This window comes from Mycetomoellerius zeteki, unplaced genomic scaffold (assembly GCF_001594055.1).
Source record: "Mycetomoellerius zeteki isolate Tzet28-1 unplaced genomic scaffold, Tzet1.0 scaffold94, whole genome shotgun sequence".
Lineage (NCBI taxonomy): Eukaryota > Metazoa > Arthropoda > Insecta > Hymenoptera > Formicidae > Mycetomoellerius > Mycetomoellerius zeteki.
Window position 1 is genome coordinate 805,191 of NW_017257979.1, and position 19,714 is coordinate 824,904.

General features: G+C 31.9%; 1 protein-coding gene across 1 annotated transcript in view; it reads right to left on the reverse strand.

The window, feature by feature from the left end:
* Positions 1-18,659, reverse strand: part of LOC108730585 (neurexin-3) — a 132,837-nt gene extending 114,178 nt beyond the window's left edge. Inside the window, exon 1 of the mRNA XM_018460361.1 lies at positions 18,526-18,659. Within this exon, the coding sequence (XP_018315863.1) occupies positions 18,526-18,655 (130 nt within the window). The 5' untranslated portion in view covers positions 18,656-18,659. The remainder of the gene's footprint in view (positions 1-18,525) is intronic.
* Between the last annotated feature and the right edge of the window lie 1,055 nt (positions 18,660-19,714).

Below are 19,714 nucleotides of genomic sequence, written 5' to 3' on the forward strand. Positions count from 1 at the left end.
TATATATATATATATATAAAATTTCAGACAATATTGATGTAATTGAGCTATCTAGTATTACGTTTTATATAAATCAATGAACTTATTATTTCAAAATGATTTTCATTAGTTACATACATACAGATTGTTAATGCATAATAAGAATTGTGATACCCTTTATTTAATATCAATGTCTATTAATTCTTGTGTGATTCTTTGCAACTTTTGAAAAATTTAAAAGTACTAATAAGTGTATAATAATTTGTAATTTTATTTATTAAGGTTACTTTGTGTTAACGCTTTTATTGGAGGAAAATTATTTCAATAATCGATAAGGATTATGATTCTATTTATTGAATGCAAATAAATTATCGAATATTCTGTATAGTCTGCCACTTGATACGTGTAATACTATACTCGTATCGTACATTGCAATGTGCATGCACGAGTAATACAATGCTGAAAATTCGGTCAGATACATGTACGGCCGTTAATTATCGCTACTCTTTAATAATTTTGCTTACTACGTGCCTCGTATCACTGAATGCCGGAGTTTTCTCGTTGGACGATCGCCCGTTCCATAAATATGGATTACTTATCGCGCGGCAGTTATTGCAAGCAGCTCGTTTATAGCCAGAAGTGAGAGCCGAACGACCCTCTTCGCAGCATCTCTTTGTATCGTTGCAGCGGAAAATTGCAATCGTCAGACTGTACGTGTAAAACTGGCCTAAGCCCCAAAATTTAATAAAACCGTTTTTCTCACCTCAAACGCCTCCATTCTGTGACCCAGTTCATGCGACAGGACAAGCGCAAAGTGGCCTAAGCCACCAAATGTAATAAAAAAGTCTGGTCTAACAATAAGCTAAAACTCTCGTTTGCTTGAAAAAAGATGGAGAAATCTTTTCTAGCGAAAGAAATGCTCATCACAAATTAAGCTGATAAACGGAGCTTCGTTTATATTTTAATATAAAGCGTGTTTCAGACATGCTGGACGAACCATCTTTCATTTGAATTCTTTGACTTAATAAGTTAAATTTTTTTCTGCTGAAGAAAGGATTATTTGAATTTAAAATGAGCTTTCGATTTAATTAAATATCTCTATATTCAATCCTCAAATTATTAATCTTTAAGAATAAAATCTATTTAAAATTTAATAGAGAATGAGATTTTATTATTTGTTTAGAGTTGTTTTCCAAAATTTGATTGTACCAGAAAGTCTCTCCTTTTTAACTAAAAAGCTATTATCGTCTCAATGTTTAATCATTAATATTTTTGTGTTATTTTTAAATAAAAAAATATGTTTTCAGCGATAATTACTATTCATTTGGTTACATATTTAACAAATATGTGTTCTGTGAAACAACTACTCTTTGTATACTTTACGTAATTGTATTCAGTTCTATTTGTGAAATATATTATCTTACGATACGTTCACAATATTTTCTTGTATAATACTTATTCATTTTGACTTAATTAGTCTTCCATCGGTTATGTAAAATTTTGCTTCTTCTATTATTAGCAATCTGAGTCTTTGAGCTTCAATGCAAATTTTTATATTGTTCTAAATTGTATAAAAATAAAAAAATTCTTGCATACTTGTGAAAAATAAATAAAATACATTTAAATTTATCTGACAATTTACAAATATCAATTGTGCTTTCAAAGTTCAACTTGACGGAGGACTAGTTACTCGATTTATCTATATCTTATTACTCTATAGCATACATTTCATGAAAGTTCTTTTAATTTTCATCAAACTACCGTTACAACACGAACTAATGTAATTCAAACTTATAAAATTTGTTTTCCAACTTTGGTGCTCATTAATAATTAACAGAATGGTAGACGACGAGTGCATTAATGAATTATATATCGCCCTTACACAGTTTTAGCGTGGCGAAGGCGTTAAGGAATTAAGGATCGGGTAAAGTTCGTCGCGAGTTTGCCGCACTGGAGACCATAATTCTTCGCAACCGGAACGTACGAGTAATTGCTCCAAGTCCCTTCTCACCTTATTTTCCCCGTCGTCACTTCGTCGTCCTGACAACTCGAAGGATCTTAAACGGTTGCGGTACTTTAATACCATAGTGTCGATTTTGCGAACGGTGTGGTATTGTTTCTAAATCTCATTAATTTTTTAACACGAAATAAATTTTTCTTTCAAAAGATATTTAGAAAACCTACGGTTCTCAAGTAATTAAAAAAAATAAGGGATTTTTACTGAAATGAATTTCAGAAGAAAAAACGAATGAGAACATACGAATAAAGCATTTTATCGTGCGTGATTGCGTGATGTATTTCATGAGAATCTCGAGATAAGAAATACGTCAGGCAGAACTTAAAAAGGAAGCCTCTTCGTGTCACGTTGGACAGAAGGATCGTTCCTCCGGGATCTCCATGGGCGTGGAGATGTGGCGCACGAAGCTGCGCACGAAAAACTTAATTAGCGTCTCTTGCCTCGTAGTTGCGTCGGATATCTGCTAACAACGCGACAAAACGGCCGTTCATAATCCACGAGGACGGGACTGCCTTCTAACGCGATCTCTCGCGCGTTGCAATTACCTCTACCACGGTGAGCGACCGCCGCGGCATAAATCCGGCGCAGAGAGAATATTACCTTCCCCCGGCGTGTAGCCGCGAAGAGAACTTTAACTTTAACTCCGACCACATAGTCGAAGACCCTCCATTCCTCGCTTATCATCCCTCCCCCGTTTACCGATGCAAACGTATCCAACTATAATTTCCTGATGGGCTTTTTGCTCGTCTCGGACGAGATGCCGTCGTTGGAAAATGGATTTTCCGACCGGACGCGGATAACTCTTTGTCGGTGATATCGTGGGCGACTACGGTTGTGGAGAATCGCCAAGGGGCGCGGTGAAGCGTAATCCGTGTTATTAACCCCTGTTGGTCGAGGGTGCTCCTCATCGCCACGTGACGCCGGTTGCATTCAAGAAGAGAAGAATACTTATGAACGGAGTATATCCGGCGCAATTACTTTTACGTAAGCTGAAAAATATTATTTGCAAGCAAATACCTCGATAAACTTGAAAGGGACAAGTTTCTTAAAAATTTAATTAGATAAAGATCTGAAAATAATTTTGTTGGACCATCAAAATAATTACGTAACAATCTCAAGTATGATCAGCAACTCTGCAAAAAGTTTTGGTGTTCTAGCAACCAGTTTGAATTTTGAGCGTCCTACATAATTATTTTGATGGTCCAATAAAATAATTTTCAGATGTGAATCTAATTTTTAAATAATTTCAGTAAAATTCTTTCCGTGCACTCGTTCGTTTGTAAATAATATCTTTCGATTTATATAAAAGAACTCTGATACAGAGACGTTTCTTTATTAAAAGAAGAAGTGCGAAATCGCTTTGGAGATTTATCAAACGCGACTTTTTAGTTCCGCGGGCAATTTTCACTTACTCCTTTACGAGGAAAGAACGGTTTTACTGAAGTATCTAAAAATTTAGCTCAATATAAGTCCGAAAATAACTTTAGACTATCAAAATGATATTACGTAGAACGCTCAAGCTGGTTGCTAAAATATAAAAATGTTTTGCAGCATTGCTCATCATACTTGAGTTTTCTACATAATTACTATGATCTAAATAAAATTGTTTTCAAATCTGTGCCTAGTTAAATTTTTAGATATTCATCAAAATCGTTCTTTCCGTATTAAATCAGAATAATTTTCGCAAAACTCTCCCCTCAATCTCAAACAAATTTTCGATTCCGGTTGTGGACTCGATTCTGCGATATCGCGAGTCATTGTGAAACCATTTCAGACTCCCGAGTACCCGAGTCGTACGTGAGCCTAATTCTGCACTGGGTATAACCAGCGGACAAGTGGAATGCATTGTTACTTTGCAAGGTATGCGGATTACCGACTAAACACTGTTGACGCAGAACTGCTATTGATACGAAGGGCCGACCTAGCCTCGCCCAAACTGCCGTTCGATTTACACCGTCGCCTATCCGTTGTTTACCGCATGTTTCGCTATACGACTCACGGAATGTTCCTGGTGATTTACGTGATTCCGCCGTTGATTTCTGTGCCGAGAGCTTACATCGCGATCGAGACTATACCAGAGGGAATTTAACGATCTAGCGCAATAAATTTCTACTCTCCGTTTTACGTCGATATTGGTTAAAAAGTATATTCCCGACTAATAAAAGACGAATGCCCGAGGGAGTAACCACTTAATGTAATCGTGGGACAGAATCCTCGGAATCATTATAAAATTCATATCATGAGAAATTACTGTATAATATTAAATAAAATCGTATATTTTACCAAATGACATATGTAGTGAAAAAAATTATTTGTGATCAGATGAAATCATATGAAATCTTGTAATCTGTGGGACAATATTTCAGCTAGTGAATATACCTTCTTGCGAATGCTCAATATGTATATTTGTAAATTTATTCACAAAGAACATTCATTAATTGTAAATATAAATATTTTATTTTGTAATAACCAAGCAATCATTAATTTTTACTCGTAAATAATAATTGCGCGCTAATACAATTTTATTTATCTGAGAATTGCAAGGAAATAAAATGTCATAAATATACCTCATTAAAGCTTCATTATTTCAAATTGTAATATCACAAGCGAAAAAAAAACGCAATAAAAATTCTCTACAAATTATATTTAAACAGAAATGTTTTTCAATAAAACAACATTTGTAATTGATACAGAATATATTTATAAAATATAAAATATAGGTATAAATATACATTGATTTTTGCAGAACTCTAGATTTTTTTATATAAACAACCTAAATAACTTTATAAGTCTTTTTCGTACTGAACGTGTGGCAAAATAACATCTTAAATATTTCATATTGAATATATATTACATATTAAATATTACATAAAAAAATATTTAATTAAATATGTTTTTATTCTATTCTTGTACTTTTCTCTTTTTATTTATTCTGTAGAGAATTTTCTTGAAAGACTATAAATTTATAATTCTAATTAAATACTTCAAATGCGTTTTATTTTGCATAATAATATAAAATAGCTATCTGATAATGAACTCATCTTCCTCATTGCAGGAATAAACGATCAGATGAAAAGAAACAAATGAAGAACACTTACCCGATGCCTGCCTGGCCTCCTCCTCAGTCCCCCTCCTCTCAGATTCTTGGCGTCGGCACTCACTCGCGAATGAGGTTAATACGCGGCTAATTACGATCGCGCGGCACTTTGTACAACGTTAATCACGCGTGACACGCACTTTGCTGTGTTACGGAAGAATAATGCGAAAAAAGCAGCGACTGTATCGGCTACGATGAAACGGGATAACGCAGAGGAGATGCGATTACGATTAAGCGGAGCTACGACTTTATGAGTTGCGACGTTGGGCGAACGCAGCGAATTAATGATGACGGAAACTCGAAAATCGCGCGGCCAACTTCACTTCGTGCCTCGCCGCGGTCCCCCCTCTGTTCCCCTCACATCACGTCCATATAGCTACACTTTTCTCTCTCATTGTCAGATTGCAATTATCGTTCTATGATTGTTTGTCTCGTTCGATCTCGTATTATGAGAGAAATATGAATAAATGCGCGAATTAAAGACAAATATCCATGACAAATACAATAGGAAAAAATATAGAAGTACTGATCGCTTGCGCGATAGATACCTCGCAATATATACGCTTTGACGAATCACGCCGATGTTATCAACGTCGAATTTATGCATGGCTAACGAATACTGGAATACTAATTAGATGCGTTCTAAAAATAAGAACTTTAGATGCGTCGCAATGCCACTCAGTTCGAGAATCAACTTCTAAGTGCGACATTTTGTCGAGAACTGAAAGATACGGAAACGTCGGCAATTTCACGCGATACGAGTCGAGTCATCGTCCAATCAGGACGCGAAGAATTGTCCGAATTGTCCAAAAATATGTAAGAGATTGGATAAACTATGAATGTATCGACAAAATGGCTACATACAGAAATATATACGTATATTAATTGAAGTAATAATAATTGAATTAGAATTGCGATAATTGCAATCGAGAATATTGTCGAAAATGTAAGAATGTAATTTAAAACTCTCGGCTGTGATTGGTCGGTTGCTCGCTTTAATTAAGTTTTAGACCGATATTCATAAGATCCGTTATTTTCAGCTGAATTTCTAACACGATTTATTTTTCCTCTTTTTCAATATAAATGAATGATTTTTACTTAATATTGTTTCCTCTTTTTTTTCCACATTGAAAAGAAATGAAAAAATCAAACTGCAAGAAGCAGTTCTGTTGAAAATAACAAGCCTATAATCAATTTCCATATTTAAGCTAAACTGTCTTAAATACAATCTTAAAATTATATAAACCACAGAGCTGACAAGCAATTTAATAATTTTTGATGCAAATAAACATTTTTATAAGAATATTAATTATTAATAATATCAATTAATAATCTGATGTTAATAAAAATCTTTAATCTGCGAATAATTTATTGCGAAAAAAGATTCGGCACACAGCAGAATCAGATGTGTGAATCATGAATATAAATTTACATAAAAGTATTTACAAATTTATTTATCAAGACGATTTTGTAATAAAATAACGGATTATATAAATGCCGGCTTTATATTATATTGCTTTAACGATTCAAAATTCACAAGACGCTGTGCGAGACAATCCGTTCATCGACACACAGCTCGGGAGAACATGTTGCTCGACGCACGTGATATATTTGATAGTATGAACTAATTGTACTCTCAATTACTCTATTTCTGCTACGCGGCGCGTAGGGAGCGATGTGGAGTCGGTTGGCCCGACGCGTCATTTATTTACGTCATCGGGGGGCGGCCTTGTTATTCGCACGGCATAAACAATACTGCGACCGTTTCACATTCCTCGAATCCTCGCGACTTATCGGACTTACAATCATTCAGTCACAGTCACTACAAGCGTTACAAGCGTTCAGACGAATTCAACGACCCTCGTGCTTAAAGCTCGCGCCGGCTATTCGTTCAAGCAGATATTTCACGCGCATTTATTCGTCGTAGAGAAATCGAAGTGCTCGGAAACGCGAGTTGTTTCGTTCGCTATTGTTTCTCCTCAATGCCTACGTTCAAGTTTACTCCCGAGCTACCCGTCGATAAGCGTAATTCGCCCCCTCCCCCCGATACTTTCGGACCACGAGCATGGATTAATGCGCGATTTGCTCGAATCGAGAGGTTTAAGTAACGGAAAGCCATAATACGTTGGTTGTTTAATAGCGCATACTTTAGCGAGATTTATGTGTTCAAAGTATATCGCGCGCGCATTATTGGTCTGTTCTTTGTGGCCGAATTATTGTAGTTACTTATTGTAACTCAAAATAAAATAGCGAGGTATACACATATATTTATTTCGTTTTGAGTATAAAAATTTTAGAGAATTTCGAACAACGCGAACAAATCTAAAGATAGAATGTCACTTGTGTAGATTTGTTTCGCCAAAGCTGCTTTCGGAAACTTCACTCGAGTGTCTGAGTGCGTCATTTTATCATGTTTTACATCTAGTAAAGGTAGAGTGATGTACTTAAACACTGAAAAAATGCATGTAATTTTACGTGGAAATTACATGTCCATGACTGGAAAATTACCTAAATACCATTGGTATACGATTGGAAATTTCCAATCGTATTTAAGTAATTTAGATAATTTTCCAGCCACAGACATGTAATTTCCATGTAAAATTACACGCATTTTTTTCAGCGTAGGGTCCGTTTCATAGTCAGAATTTACATTTAAGGTTTATTTAAATTTATCTTTAGATGTTACAAATTATTTTATTGACTACAGAGCATCTAACGATGAACGAAGCTTTAGATTTAAGGCCTGACGATATGAATACGGTCGATAGACACTCGGGTAAAGAATTTTCAAACGCAGCCGAAATGGAAAGCTCATGGAAATTGAATTCCGCGTAACGGTAACGGAAAACGCGTGACGCCTCTGATTGGTTGCGCGTAGTATGGGGTGACATTGCTGCGTTGCCAGCAAGGTCGGCGATGTTCAGACTTCTCGATCACTTACGTAGCGCGGCGTCGCGGACGCTGATCGATCGGGTCGAGCGGCGTCGTAACGTGTTTAATTGGTGAGTAATTTGTCGGAATTAGTCCTGGCATTTCAATATTTGTTAATTGAGCGGCATAAATACGGCATATTAATTTATCGGGACGATGTATCGTGACGTATTCCGCGAGATTTGTCCAACTGCAATTCGTCGACCAGTCGATAATCATCTTTCTGTCGCACTCCACGGATATTTGCCCCTATAGCATTTTAACTAGCATTTACTCATATCTACATATTAGTCTCGATGCGATGATCTCGATGCTAAAGCGCAACGGCATGCTGCGTCCATAAAATAATTCGCAAGGAACGGGGATAATTATCCGACGAATGATCGTCAATTAAACGTCGAATCGACGTTTAATTGATTTAATTGATGGCGAAATCATTGATATTACGTCGTATTGATTCGACTCGGTATCAATTTGATAAATCATTTCTCGCTGGATGTGGAAACGAAACGCAGTGTCGCCGAGGCGTCTGAAGTTGGCGTCGCGATTCGCATAGGTCGGTTATCTTGCGATCGTTCACGGAACACAAACGGGAAACGCCACAAGTTTTGGCTCCTGTAGTTTTGCATACGAAACGTAGAAATCTTGCCGCGCGATAACTGATAAACTTACAGCTTCTAATAAGAAAAAAACGACACGTTGATAGGCTATCGCGTCGTGCAGAAATCATTTCGAGTGAATCGCAGCTTTTTTGTGTACTCCGCGTCGTTTCTCCGTCGAGAGGAAGTGTTAAATGTGTTAAATGTGTTTCGTGCGCGATTAACGTTAGTGTCACACAAGAGTTTTTTATTTCTGCACTAGATTAGGCCAGAACTTTCTTTTTCGCTTTTGTTAAATACCAAACGTATCTATTTCACTAAGTTTCAAAAGTGTACACTAGCTCAGCTACAGAAAACAAACCTAAGGTGTCGCACGATCGTCACGTTCTGTAATTGGTGTACGTGAAGCAATTAAGTATAGTTGACCATAAATTTTAATTTTTTAGTAATTAACGATGTTTTCGCGAGTGTTGTGCCCAATGCGACGAGGAAATCTGAGAGGACGAGGAGGCCTGGGGGGCATCTGGCGACGGCGGAGCAACCCTGCAGTAAGTAATATTCATTTGTTTATTTATTATATTATTCGTAAAATTGATGATTCGTTTCCGCGACGATTACTGACTCATTTTCTGTATGACACTTTATGTGATTGATCTCTAAAACTTTTAGAATGAAAATGTCACTCTGAGTCTGAGAGAGAGAGAGAGAGAGAGAGAGAGAGAGAGTGAAATCTGACTCTTAAAGATTGAAAATTGAGTCACTTTTTCAAGAAGCTCAATTTTCACTCTTTAAAGTGAGATATCAATTTCAAAGAATTTAGAGAGTGCATAACAGCTGTTTTGGAACAAATTAAGGAAAAAATAGTTAATTAAATATTTATAGAAATTTTATATGTTCCAAGGAAAAGATATACAATTTTTCAAGGAAAGTTATAGAATCATTAACCTACTTGTAGTATTAAAAATTCTTTTCGATAATGTAAGAAAAATATTTATACACATTTTTTTTATATCCAAAGGAAATACATTTTTTGATAAAAGTTAATTATCAAGTATCTACTTATATTATAATTTACTTATAATACTAAACATCTATTTAAAAAACAAAAATTATAAGCGTTAGTAATGTTTAATTTTAGTTTTTGAAATACTGTTGTAATCTGAATGTGTTTGTAATTTACAGGTCAACGTTTGTGTTCAACAACTCCGCTGTTGCGCATCAAATCTGTAAGTTTTTGAACTATTTTAATCTTCGAGTAGATAGGTAGGGTATCTGAGCACCCCAAGCATAGTTTTTGTTAAATATTTCATATCTTTAGATTGACAACAGAGCTCATCCATTTCGTATCCTCCTATTAATGATTACTTGATAAATTAAAGTGGTAGTGACTCATCGAAGCAGAAACAATAATAGAGCGTCGAACATGTTGGGCGGGGGGGGGAGGGGATGCTGTGAACACCTCACCTACCTACTTATGTTTTCTTTTTATACTTTATCTTTTTTTTATATAGTCAGAGGTTTTTCTCTGCTGTGGTCGAGTGTTATCTCATTTATATTACTTTTCTTGTCTTATTTATATAATTTTTACATGTCTCTATTTTATTAGAATTTAACTAATGTAAATTTAAATATAAAATGTAAATAATCTTATTTTTCTTTTATTTTTGTTATATTTCAATTCTATAAAACAAAATTTAATTTTAGGTTTTTTTAATTCAAAAATTGACCGTTTTACATATTTTTACATGTTAAAATATTCATTTCTTGTAAAAAAAATCAACAATTTTTGTATCTTTTATTTCGCTATTTATCCTATCTTGAACTCAATATTTTTTAATGACAATTTTGTATGATTTCTGTTTTGAGATACTGTTTAATATTAAAATATTTGTATTTTAATCCTTTTTTAAATTTAATTACGTTTTTTTTTAATAATAAATGGTGTTAGGAAATATAACCAACACCAATAATAATACTATTAATGAGTTTAAATATTTAATTATATGTTTTTATTATGTATGAGTACATTCGAAATACGAATGAAATTGTTTTAATAAGTTAACAAGTTAAATTACTTTTATGTCATTATGGCAACAATCGTTTAGTTATTAGATATTTATCCACCGATATTTAGAACTAATTTAGGTGCGTATTTTATTGTTCCACTTTGAGTTTGTACAGAAATCATTGAAGTGAAATTAATCCCCCTATGTAGTTTCCATTAGTGTATTACAAAAACAGAAGATCCTTTAATAATATTAAGTAAGATTTCTGTTGTAATGAATGTAATCGTTAAACTTCACACTCTACCCGTTGTCTCACCCTTTTGAATTTACGTATTATTACGTATTATTTATACGATTTTATACTTCAAATAAAGAAAATTCCTAATTCAATAAAAAAATAACATTAATATTAAATAAATTAATATTAAATAAATTATTTGCAGCTATATGACAACATGACAAAAATGATAATTTCATGCAGGTTCATAATTAGAAGAAAGTTTGGACGAATATTTGTCGTCTATGTCCAAAATACGGTATAATACCAAATATCGTTGATGACACCATTAGTAGTTAATAATGAGAAACAAATAATGACCCTTTAGCAACTAATATTACTATCAGTATGAATTTTCAATGTTCTTTACACATATCTTTATGAATTTTAATATCATGATCATAAATATCAGTTATTATATTGTTAATACATTATTTCAGAAAATTAATTTTAATATAATACATTAAAAATTTTTCTATTATTATTTTAATATTTTAATATATTTGAAATGTAATTAATTAACTTTAATGTAATTTATATGAAAATCTCTTCTGCAATGAAATTTTAATTTGAATCTCATATCATTTTATTTTGAATCGAGTGATACTTGATATACGTATAAAAATTATTTAAAAATGGATAATCTATGGAAAATCAGCATAAAATTGGCACATTTTAATAATAAATACTTAATAATTATTAACCATTTTCTAAATGAATAAATTAATTGGAATATGTAAGATAACTACAAAATATTTTGTACTTTTATCAGAGAGAGAGAGAGAGAGAGAGAGAGAGATTCAGGATATATATATGTTTAGGATGTATATATGAAGATCTCTTTGAATATATTTCTTTATTATCTAATATTTTATTTAATACTTAAGTCTGGAAAAGGAAACCAAATGCAGACATCAAATTCTGTTAAACAGATATTTTGGATAGGAAAGAGAGAGAGAAATGAAAAAACATAATTAAAAATTAAGTTAAATTAAACTTCTTATCAATTTTAAATTAAAATTACAATATTTTGTGATATATATACAATGAATAATATATATACAATGAATAATTTATATATTTATTTGATATAAATAATTACAAAAAGATTCATAAATATCATCTTTTGATTTTCATCGTCGACCAGATATGAATAGCATACGAATTAAGAATACTTAAATAGAATTTTTATTTTTAAGAAATATCAGTATATTTTGTCATTATTTTAATTAATTTATTTTTCTTATTCTTCTATTTGCCTAAGTAATAATTTATTAATCCAAATAAATTCAAAACTTTGATTAATTATTTCCAACGAGTAACAAACTGATTAAACTAATCAAAAGATGTATCGATAATAATAAGCTTCATGAACGTTAAATGTATGCATTCTTGCATGCACAATAGATTGATAGTTGTAAATGTTCCAGGATTAAATGTTAATGCTAATCTGCCCTAGTCCATCCATTTATGGCAATAGATCTATGTTATAACTATATATGTATATATATATAATATATATAATATCCTATCTTTTATGCCATTTATAATATTAAAATAATTACAATATTTTTTTAAATATAATATAACATATTATGTATATTATAAAATACATAATATGTTATATTATTACGTTTAAAAAGGTATTGTAAAAAAAGTATTATATATATTATGCATATATATCGGGTATTCAAAATAAAGCGTTACAAATTTTTATCTTGGAAACACGGCATTATTGAGAAAAATTGTTCAAATAAAAGTTGTAGGGTTCAAAAAGATCTATTTACTGATCTTATCAGTTAGACTTTAGGTGGCGTCGCCAAGGTCAGGTCAAGGTCGCATCGATTTTTTAAAGTAGAAACACCCTATTTTTGATTCCAGAATCTAATAGCCGATCGAGAGCTTTCCAAAACACTATAATAAAGTTATTTTTTACTGAGTACTTTTCGAGTTATGAGGATTGAAAGTTACGGTACCGCCGGCATTAGCATTACGCAAGATGTCCGATCAACTGCTAAAACCTCTTGAATGTTGTTCAAGATCATGTCCTGGATTGCCTGGACAACATTTGTCAAAATCAAGGGGCCATTGGAGATTATTCCTCTTATTTTTGCACTAAGAATTCATTTTTAGGTAAAAATGAAAATAAGAGGCTACAACCTCCAATGGCTTTGATCTTGACAAATGAGAAGAATGTAAAGTTTAACGATTACATTCATTATAACAATAGAAATTTTACTTAATATTATTAAAGGATCTTCTGTTTTTGTATTGCACTAACGGAAACTACATAAGGAGACTAATTTCACTAAAACGATACAAACTCAAAGTGGAGCAATAAAATACACACCTAAATTAGTTCTAAATATCGGTGGATAAATAATAAATAAACGATTGTTGCCATAATGATATAAAAGTAATTTAATTTGTTAACTTATTAAAACAATTTCATTCGTATTTCGCGAATGTACTTATACATAATAAAAACATATAATTAAATACTTAAACTCGTTAATAATATTATTATTGGTTATATTTTTCATCTGCAAATTGTGTGTTGTGCTACTTAAGTCTTTGCATTCAATTTCGCAGTGAGAAAAAGAATCTATTCGGTTGTATCCAAGGGGTCTATATATAGAAACATTTATTTTAACTAGAGCTACGATCTACTGATTACTCGTACTCATATCTCTACCACCACTGCACCACGTTATTGTGGATGCTTTGGTTTTGTAATTAGCGAGACTCACTGTAATCCCAAGCCCAGTAATCGCCAGCACCCGCCGTGGGCAGCACCGTGCTCCATGCCTCTATGTGAGAACAGAAAGAAAGAAAGAACGAAAGTAAAGAACTGAACCATGCGTTGATCGTTCGCGAAAAGATCCTTATGCATTTTTTAAAAAAAAAGGAAAGAAACCAATGGGAGGAGCACCGCTCGGTAATTTAAACGCTGAAAAACTTTCACACGATTGCAATTGTTATAAAATTGCCTTCCTAGCGGTAGCTCCACGCTGCGCGAATATCGAGTGTTAAACAACGAAGTTTCTTCGTGCGAAATGCCGTGTAAAGTTGAATCACTTTGTCCAGATAACGATTTGCCATGAACATAAACTCTTGATTATCCAGTTTGAAATAGATAATGCGAAACGAGTGGGGTTTATCGTACTTTATTTTACTCGTATATTCACTCAAGGATTAGTCTCTTGAGTTTTCATTTTATATTTTTATTTTCTAAGGAAAATTTAAACAGTCATAATTTCAAATACTATTCAGTATTACGACTTATTTTAAGAAATATTAATTATAGGCTTGCTATGCAATACAGTGCAATGTATCAACCATCGAATCTCTTTTCTTCTCCTTTCTTATATACACATATATTCTTTCCTTTTTCTCAGTAGTGGTAGTATTCAATTTTCTGCGATATTTGTTAAGAAATCCCGGTAGACTGATTATTTTTACCCTAATAAATTCTGAACTTCCTTTTTCTTTGTGCTCCAACCCTCATTTCTAGCTTCGCTATTTTATCTTGCGCGTCTGTAACACTCTCATCCCTTTCTGCACCCCTCCCATTTCCTTCTTCCTTTTTCCTCTATTCGTTTCAACATGGTCATTAAGGCTGGAAATTACATTATATCGCGTATAACGACTGTGCCTGTCAGACACGACAAGGACAATCGCGCCTGCAAAAAGCTGTTAAGAGAAGAATTAAAATGAAATTGTCCTGGTTCCTTTTGCGAAGAGTCGTCTTTGAAGTTTCGCGTTCTTCTGGACGATGTCTCAGTAGCGACAAAAGACTCGGGCCGTGAGTTCGCAAAGATTCGCAATTATCAGTGAAGTAAAGCTTTGAATAAACATTCCACGCTGCAATTTTTGATAAAGGAAGATTGTTTATTCGCGGTATGAAGTGACTCTTTTTCTAGTAAACTCTCCACTCAGTATCGTGAACTGCATAACTAATTTTTATTTAGTATGTTTACTTATTGCATCAAGAGTAATGCAAGGAAGAAATCGAATAATTTGAATATTATTTAAGAACAGTTTTATAATGTACTTTTAGACTTTCTTTTATTATTAGAAAGAATAATAATATCTGATAAAGTTAGAATATATAATTAATTAATTTTTTTTTATGAACGATAATTTGCATATTTATTTGTTATGCGAGACCACATGAATTTACCGCTAACACGATTTACAGTAACTTACATCATAAATATACATATCTTAAAACCGTATATCATACCCTACATCTGTCACGCGCAGTATAATGGAAAATCTGCTTGTAGTAAAATTACCACTGCATAGTTGAAAATACCGTTTTGTGAACCACGAAAACTCGAGAAAGTACAAAATTTTATCGCAGAAAGTAAATCGCAATTAACCTTTGAGTAGGTAAGTGGGTTTTTGAAACACAAGTATAAGGTAGGTGGGGTGCTAAAATACCCTACACACAAAAAGTTTTTATTTTTCTAATTATATTTTTTACTAAAATATTGTATTTTAGTTAAATTTACTTTAGTTAGACTTTAATGAGATAGAGAAATATAAAAATAATGAACTTTAACACTTCCGGACTTTTTAATTTTTTTTTAACACAACGGTGTTTTTAGTTATCGATTTTCCCATTTTATTTCCTAACACCATTTATTATTAAAAAACGTAACTCAAACCTAAAATACAAATATTCTAATACTAAATAATACCTCAAAACATAAATCGTACAAAATTGTTATTAAAAAATATTGAGTTTAAGATAGGATAAATAACGAAATAAAAGATACAAAAATTGTTAATTTTTTTTACAAGAAATGAATATTTTAATATGTAAAAATATGTAAAACAGTCAATGTTTGCATTAAAAAAGCAAAATTAAATTTTGTTTTATAGAATTGAAATATAACAAAAATAAAAGAAAAATAAGATTATTTACATTTTATATTTAAATTTACATTAATTATATTCTAATAAAATATAGACATGTAATAATAATGTAACTAAGACAAGAAAAGTAATATAAACAAGACAACCCTGGACTACAACAGAGAAAAACCCCTGACTATATAAAAACTCAAAAAAAGATAAAGTATAAAAAGAAAACACAAGTGGGTAGATGAAGCCTGTTCAAAGCACTCCCGGTATGTTTAACGCTCTATTATTGTTTACTATTTCAGTATCTATGAGCCACTACCATTTTAATCTGTCAAGTAATTATTAATAGAAAGATACTAAATCCATGAGTTCTGTTATCAATCTAAAAATATGAAATATTTAAGAAAAACTATGCCTGGGGTGCTCAGATACCCCACTCACTTATACCTATTCAAAGTAAATAAAGTAGATCCGCGCGGTATGTTACTTAACATATCTACGGAAAATGTAATCTCGCTTTTCGCTATTAAATCTATCGAGTGCACAGTTTTCTGAATTTTGTAAGAAGAAAAATCCCGAGGACGCATTTTGTAAATTACAATAACAGTACATTTCTTTTTTTATTGTAAATAATGTTTGATAATATTAGAAAGTATGGAAAGGTTTGAGAAGTCAGTTATAATATTTATAACACAGATTAAAATTAATATTTGTTGTAATATAAAACACAGAATTATAATTCATTGCAAAAATATTATGAGAATCTAGCCCGAAATGAATCCTTCCGATTCAAATTTCGATCCGAATTTTAATACGTTTCTACAGTGCGAACGCTTAAAAATCCGTAATGAATATCGATCCCAAATTCTTCTTTTATAATGATTGAGCTTTCTTTTAGCTTTCATATCGAATGACAAGAACAAATGCATTAATTTTTGCGTACCTATTTCGCCGCTCACATTCGCGATTCAAATCTCCTCCGCTATATATAACGACTCCTTGTGCGCGCACCTCATTAACGGGGAAGAAGTCTGATTGTAATTATCGGTGAAACGTCTTGAAACGACCCCGACTTTGCTCGGTTTCTCTAATTGCCAATGGCTTACGAGAAGGAAAAATCATTCTGGAACACCATCTCGCTTCTGCAGCTGTCGACAATTACGCCTCATTAGGCGACGCGCGTTCCCTCGCGAATATACGCGTAGAAGTTAACGAGAAATGCACACCCAACGTATAGTTGCGTTCAGGCGTTTTATCATTAAAGGTAACGATCGATCGAGCGGAATATGAGAAAGAGGTTAAAAACGGCAACACCCAAAGCAACCGCGTGATACGTTTACTATGTGACTGTAAAACTACGAGAATGTCAAATGTAGAGAAATGATAAATATTTGAAAACATCCTCCGTTTTTCGAACCTTGAGTGAGCGATTGATATTTAATTGAATGGAACGCGATCTATTAATAAATTATCGGTCACAAAAAAAATCGAAGGACAAAAGTTGAAAAAGTGTTACGGATAGGTTATAAATTAATGAAATGCAAATTGCTTGAAAGTAATATCAAAATCACACAAAATCAATTTGTATGGATAAATATCAAAGATAAAATAAAATTGCAGTCTTGGCGAAAAATGTGAAGCATCTTTAATAAATTGTAGTGCATTCCGACAATTTAAAATTGTTAGAAATAATTAAACTCTCATTGTTTATAAATTATAATTACGAAGGTGTGTATTTTAAATTTATTTTACTAATAAAGCGTCTTGAATAATATTCTAAATCTTTTAATCTATAAATAGTTGCTTGTTCAATTCATCACGATTTATTTATTAGGTTTTGTAAGTATATATCTTTGGTTAAAACTGTGTACACGTATTAAATAGCTTGGAACGAATGCGGATTGTATATCTCTATTCAGTTAAATATACGCAATGCACACATACAAATCGTGAAAATGTTCTTGTTTCTGTTTCATATTTTTATTAGCGATTTTGTTTTATTCTCATTATCCTTAGAACGGCATAAGAAAAATTCATTTCTTTTTTCCTTGTTCAAACATTTTTAAGTTTGCTTCTTTAATCATAAAAAGTTTGACTCGCAAACGAGTAAGAAAAGATAATAGATAATTTAATCCATATTTACTCTTAATGTCATAGTATTTTTAAATTAATTATATTTAAATGTAAGTTAATCGTAAATAGAAACATGGCAATTTACAGAATGTTTGGCCATAAAGTTTTGTGTTTATCGAATCATTAATGTATATTTGCAAAAAAACAAACTGGTATTCTATTATATATTAGTGATATCTTATTAAAAATGCGAAAAACGTAATAATTAAAATAGCCGTCATAAATTCTCCCAGCCAAATAAAGATCTTGAGTTTACCAAATGAAAATTTCTTGATGCAGTCTTTTTGGTAATGATGTAATATTAACACTTCAGAATTTGTTTTTAAATATACGTTACTATAGTATTTTGACATAAAAAACGACAAATAACATCAGCTGTGTAATAATTTGACAAACGTACAAAACTGTGTCACACAAACTTTTTTGTGTGTGTTACTCTATATATATTAATATCATATTTTAAAAAATTGAAAAAGTTCAAACATAACATCAAAGTCCTTTCAGCAAAATATAATATAAATATTTAACAAAATATAATTAATTGGTAATACAAAGCAATTTTTTTATTAAATTAGTTACAAAATTCAGATTATTAAAAGTTTAGATTTACTAACCTTTCTCACAATATGCGCCTTCATAATCGCCGGTGCGACACTCACAGATCGGTCCACTGTCTGTAGAAATGCAAATGCCACCGTGCTGACACGGATCGCGAGTTTCACAGGCATCTGTTGTATTCGCCATATTGCGTAAACTCTGTAACAGGTATTAGACCATAATGTTATAACAAATGATATAATTTAATACTTTTGTTAGATATTAAAAGATACTAATAAAAACATTTGAAAAATGATACAGAAAGCTTTTTCCTAATGAAATTCTTAAGGGGGATTATGAATAATAAAATTATAACTTTGAATTGGCAACTGTACAGTATAAGTAAAAAATGTTTACATTGAGCATTGAATAGAAAAATATTCCATTTTAATTATATTTCTATTTCAGTTATATTTGCTACGCATGATTTAAAAAATTTATTGTATGGAAAAAAGATTTTTGACTTTTATGATTATACATTGCAGTTTAGCAAATTAATAATTAAATTAACGCATAATGTAGATGAAAAATAAGAAATAGAAAAAAGAACAGTATTACTGTGCATTATCTAATTAAAAACGTTACATCATATATTACAGGAAAACTGCATTATGGTTAAGCTATAAATATACCTTTATTAAAGGCGTTTTATAAATGGAAATATTCTCAAATTATTCCTATTATTGCGTGCCACAATTTTCATATTATGCAGCAAACAGACTTCCTGACATGGATATATTAGCGCTGTAGAAATATAACTTCTTAACACACACACACAATAAATTCAAGAAAGATTCACTGTGCAAGTGATAAGGGTGGGAGAGTAATATTTATTTATTTTTTACTTCACGCGATATTGTCTGCAGTATTTTGACACATTAAGCTAGTACGGTTATTTAAATATTTAATTCATTAGAAAACATCTCATTTTTATGGTATTTCATATTTAACTACTAATGATGCCTTTTTTACTATTCATATAAAGTACGATAAATATTTTTAAGTATTTAAACTTTGCTTTCGTGACATTACATAAAATTTTTATTTAAGCAGCAATGTTGAAAAATCTCTCCGTCTCTGAAATAAATAATAGATGATACATTTGATATGTTTGCTTGTGCAATATCTCTTGCAATATTCAACGTGATATTACGCAACGACGAAAATTAAAGAGAAGGGAGAAGGTAGAAAAATAACGTACTTTAG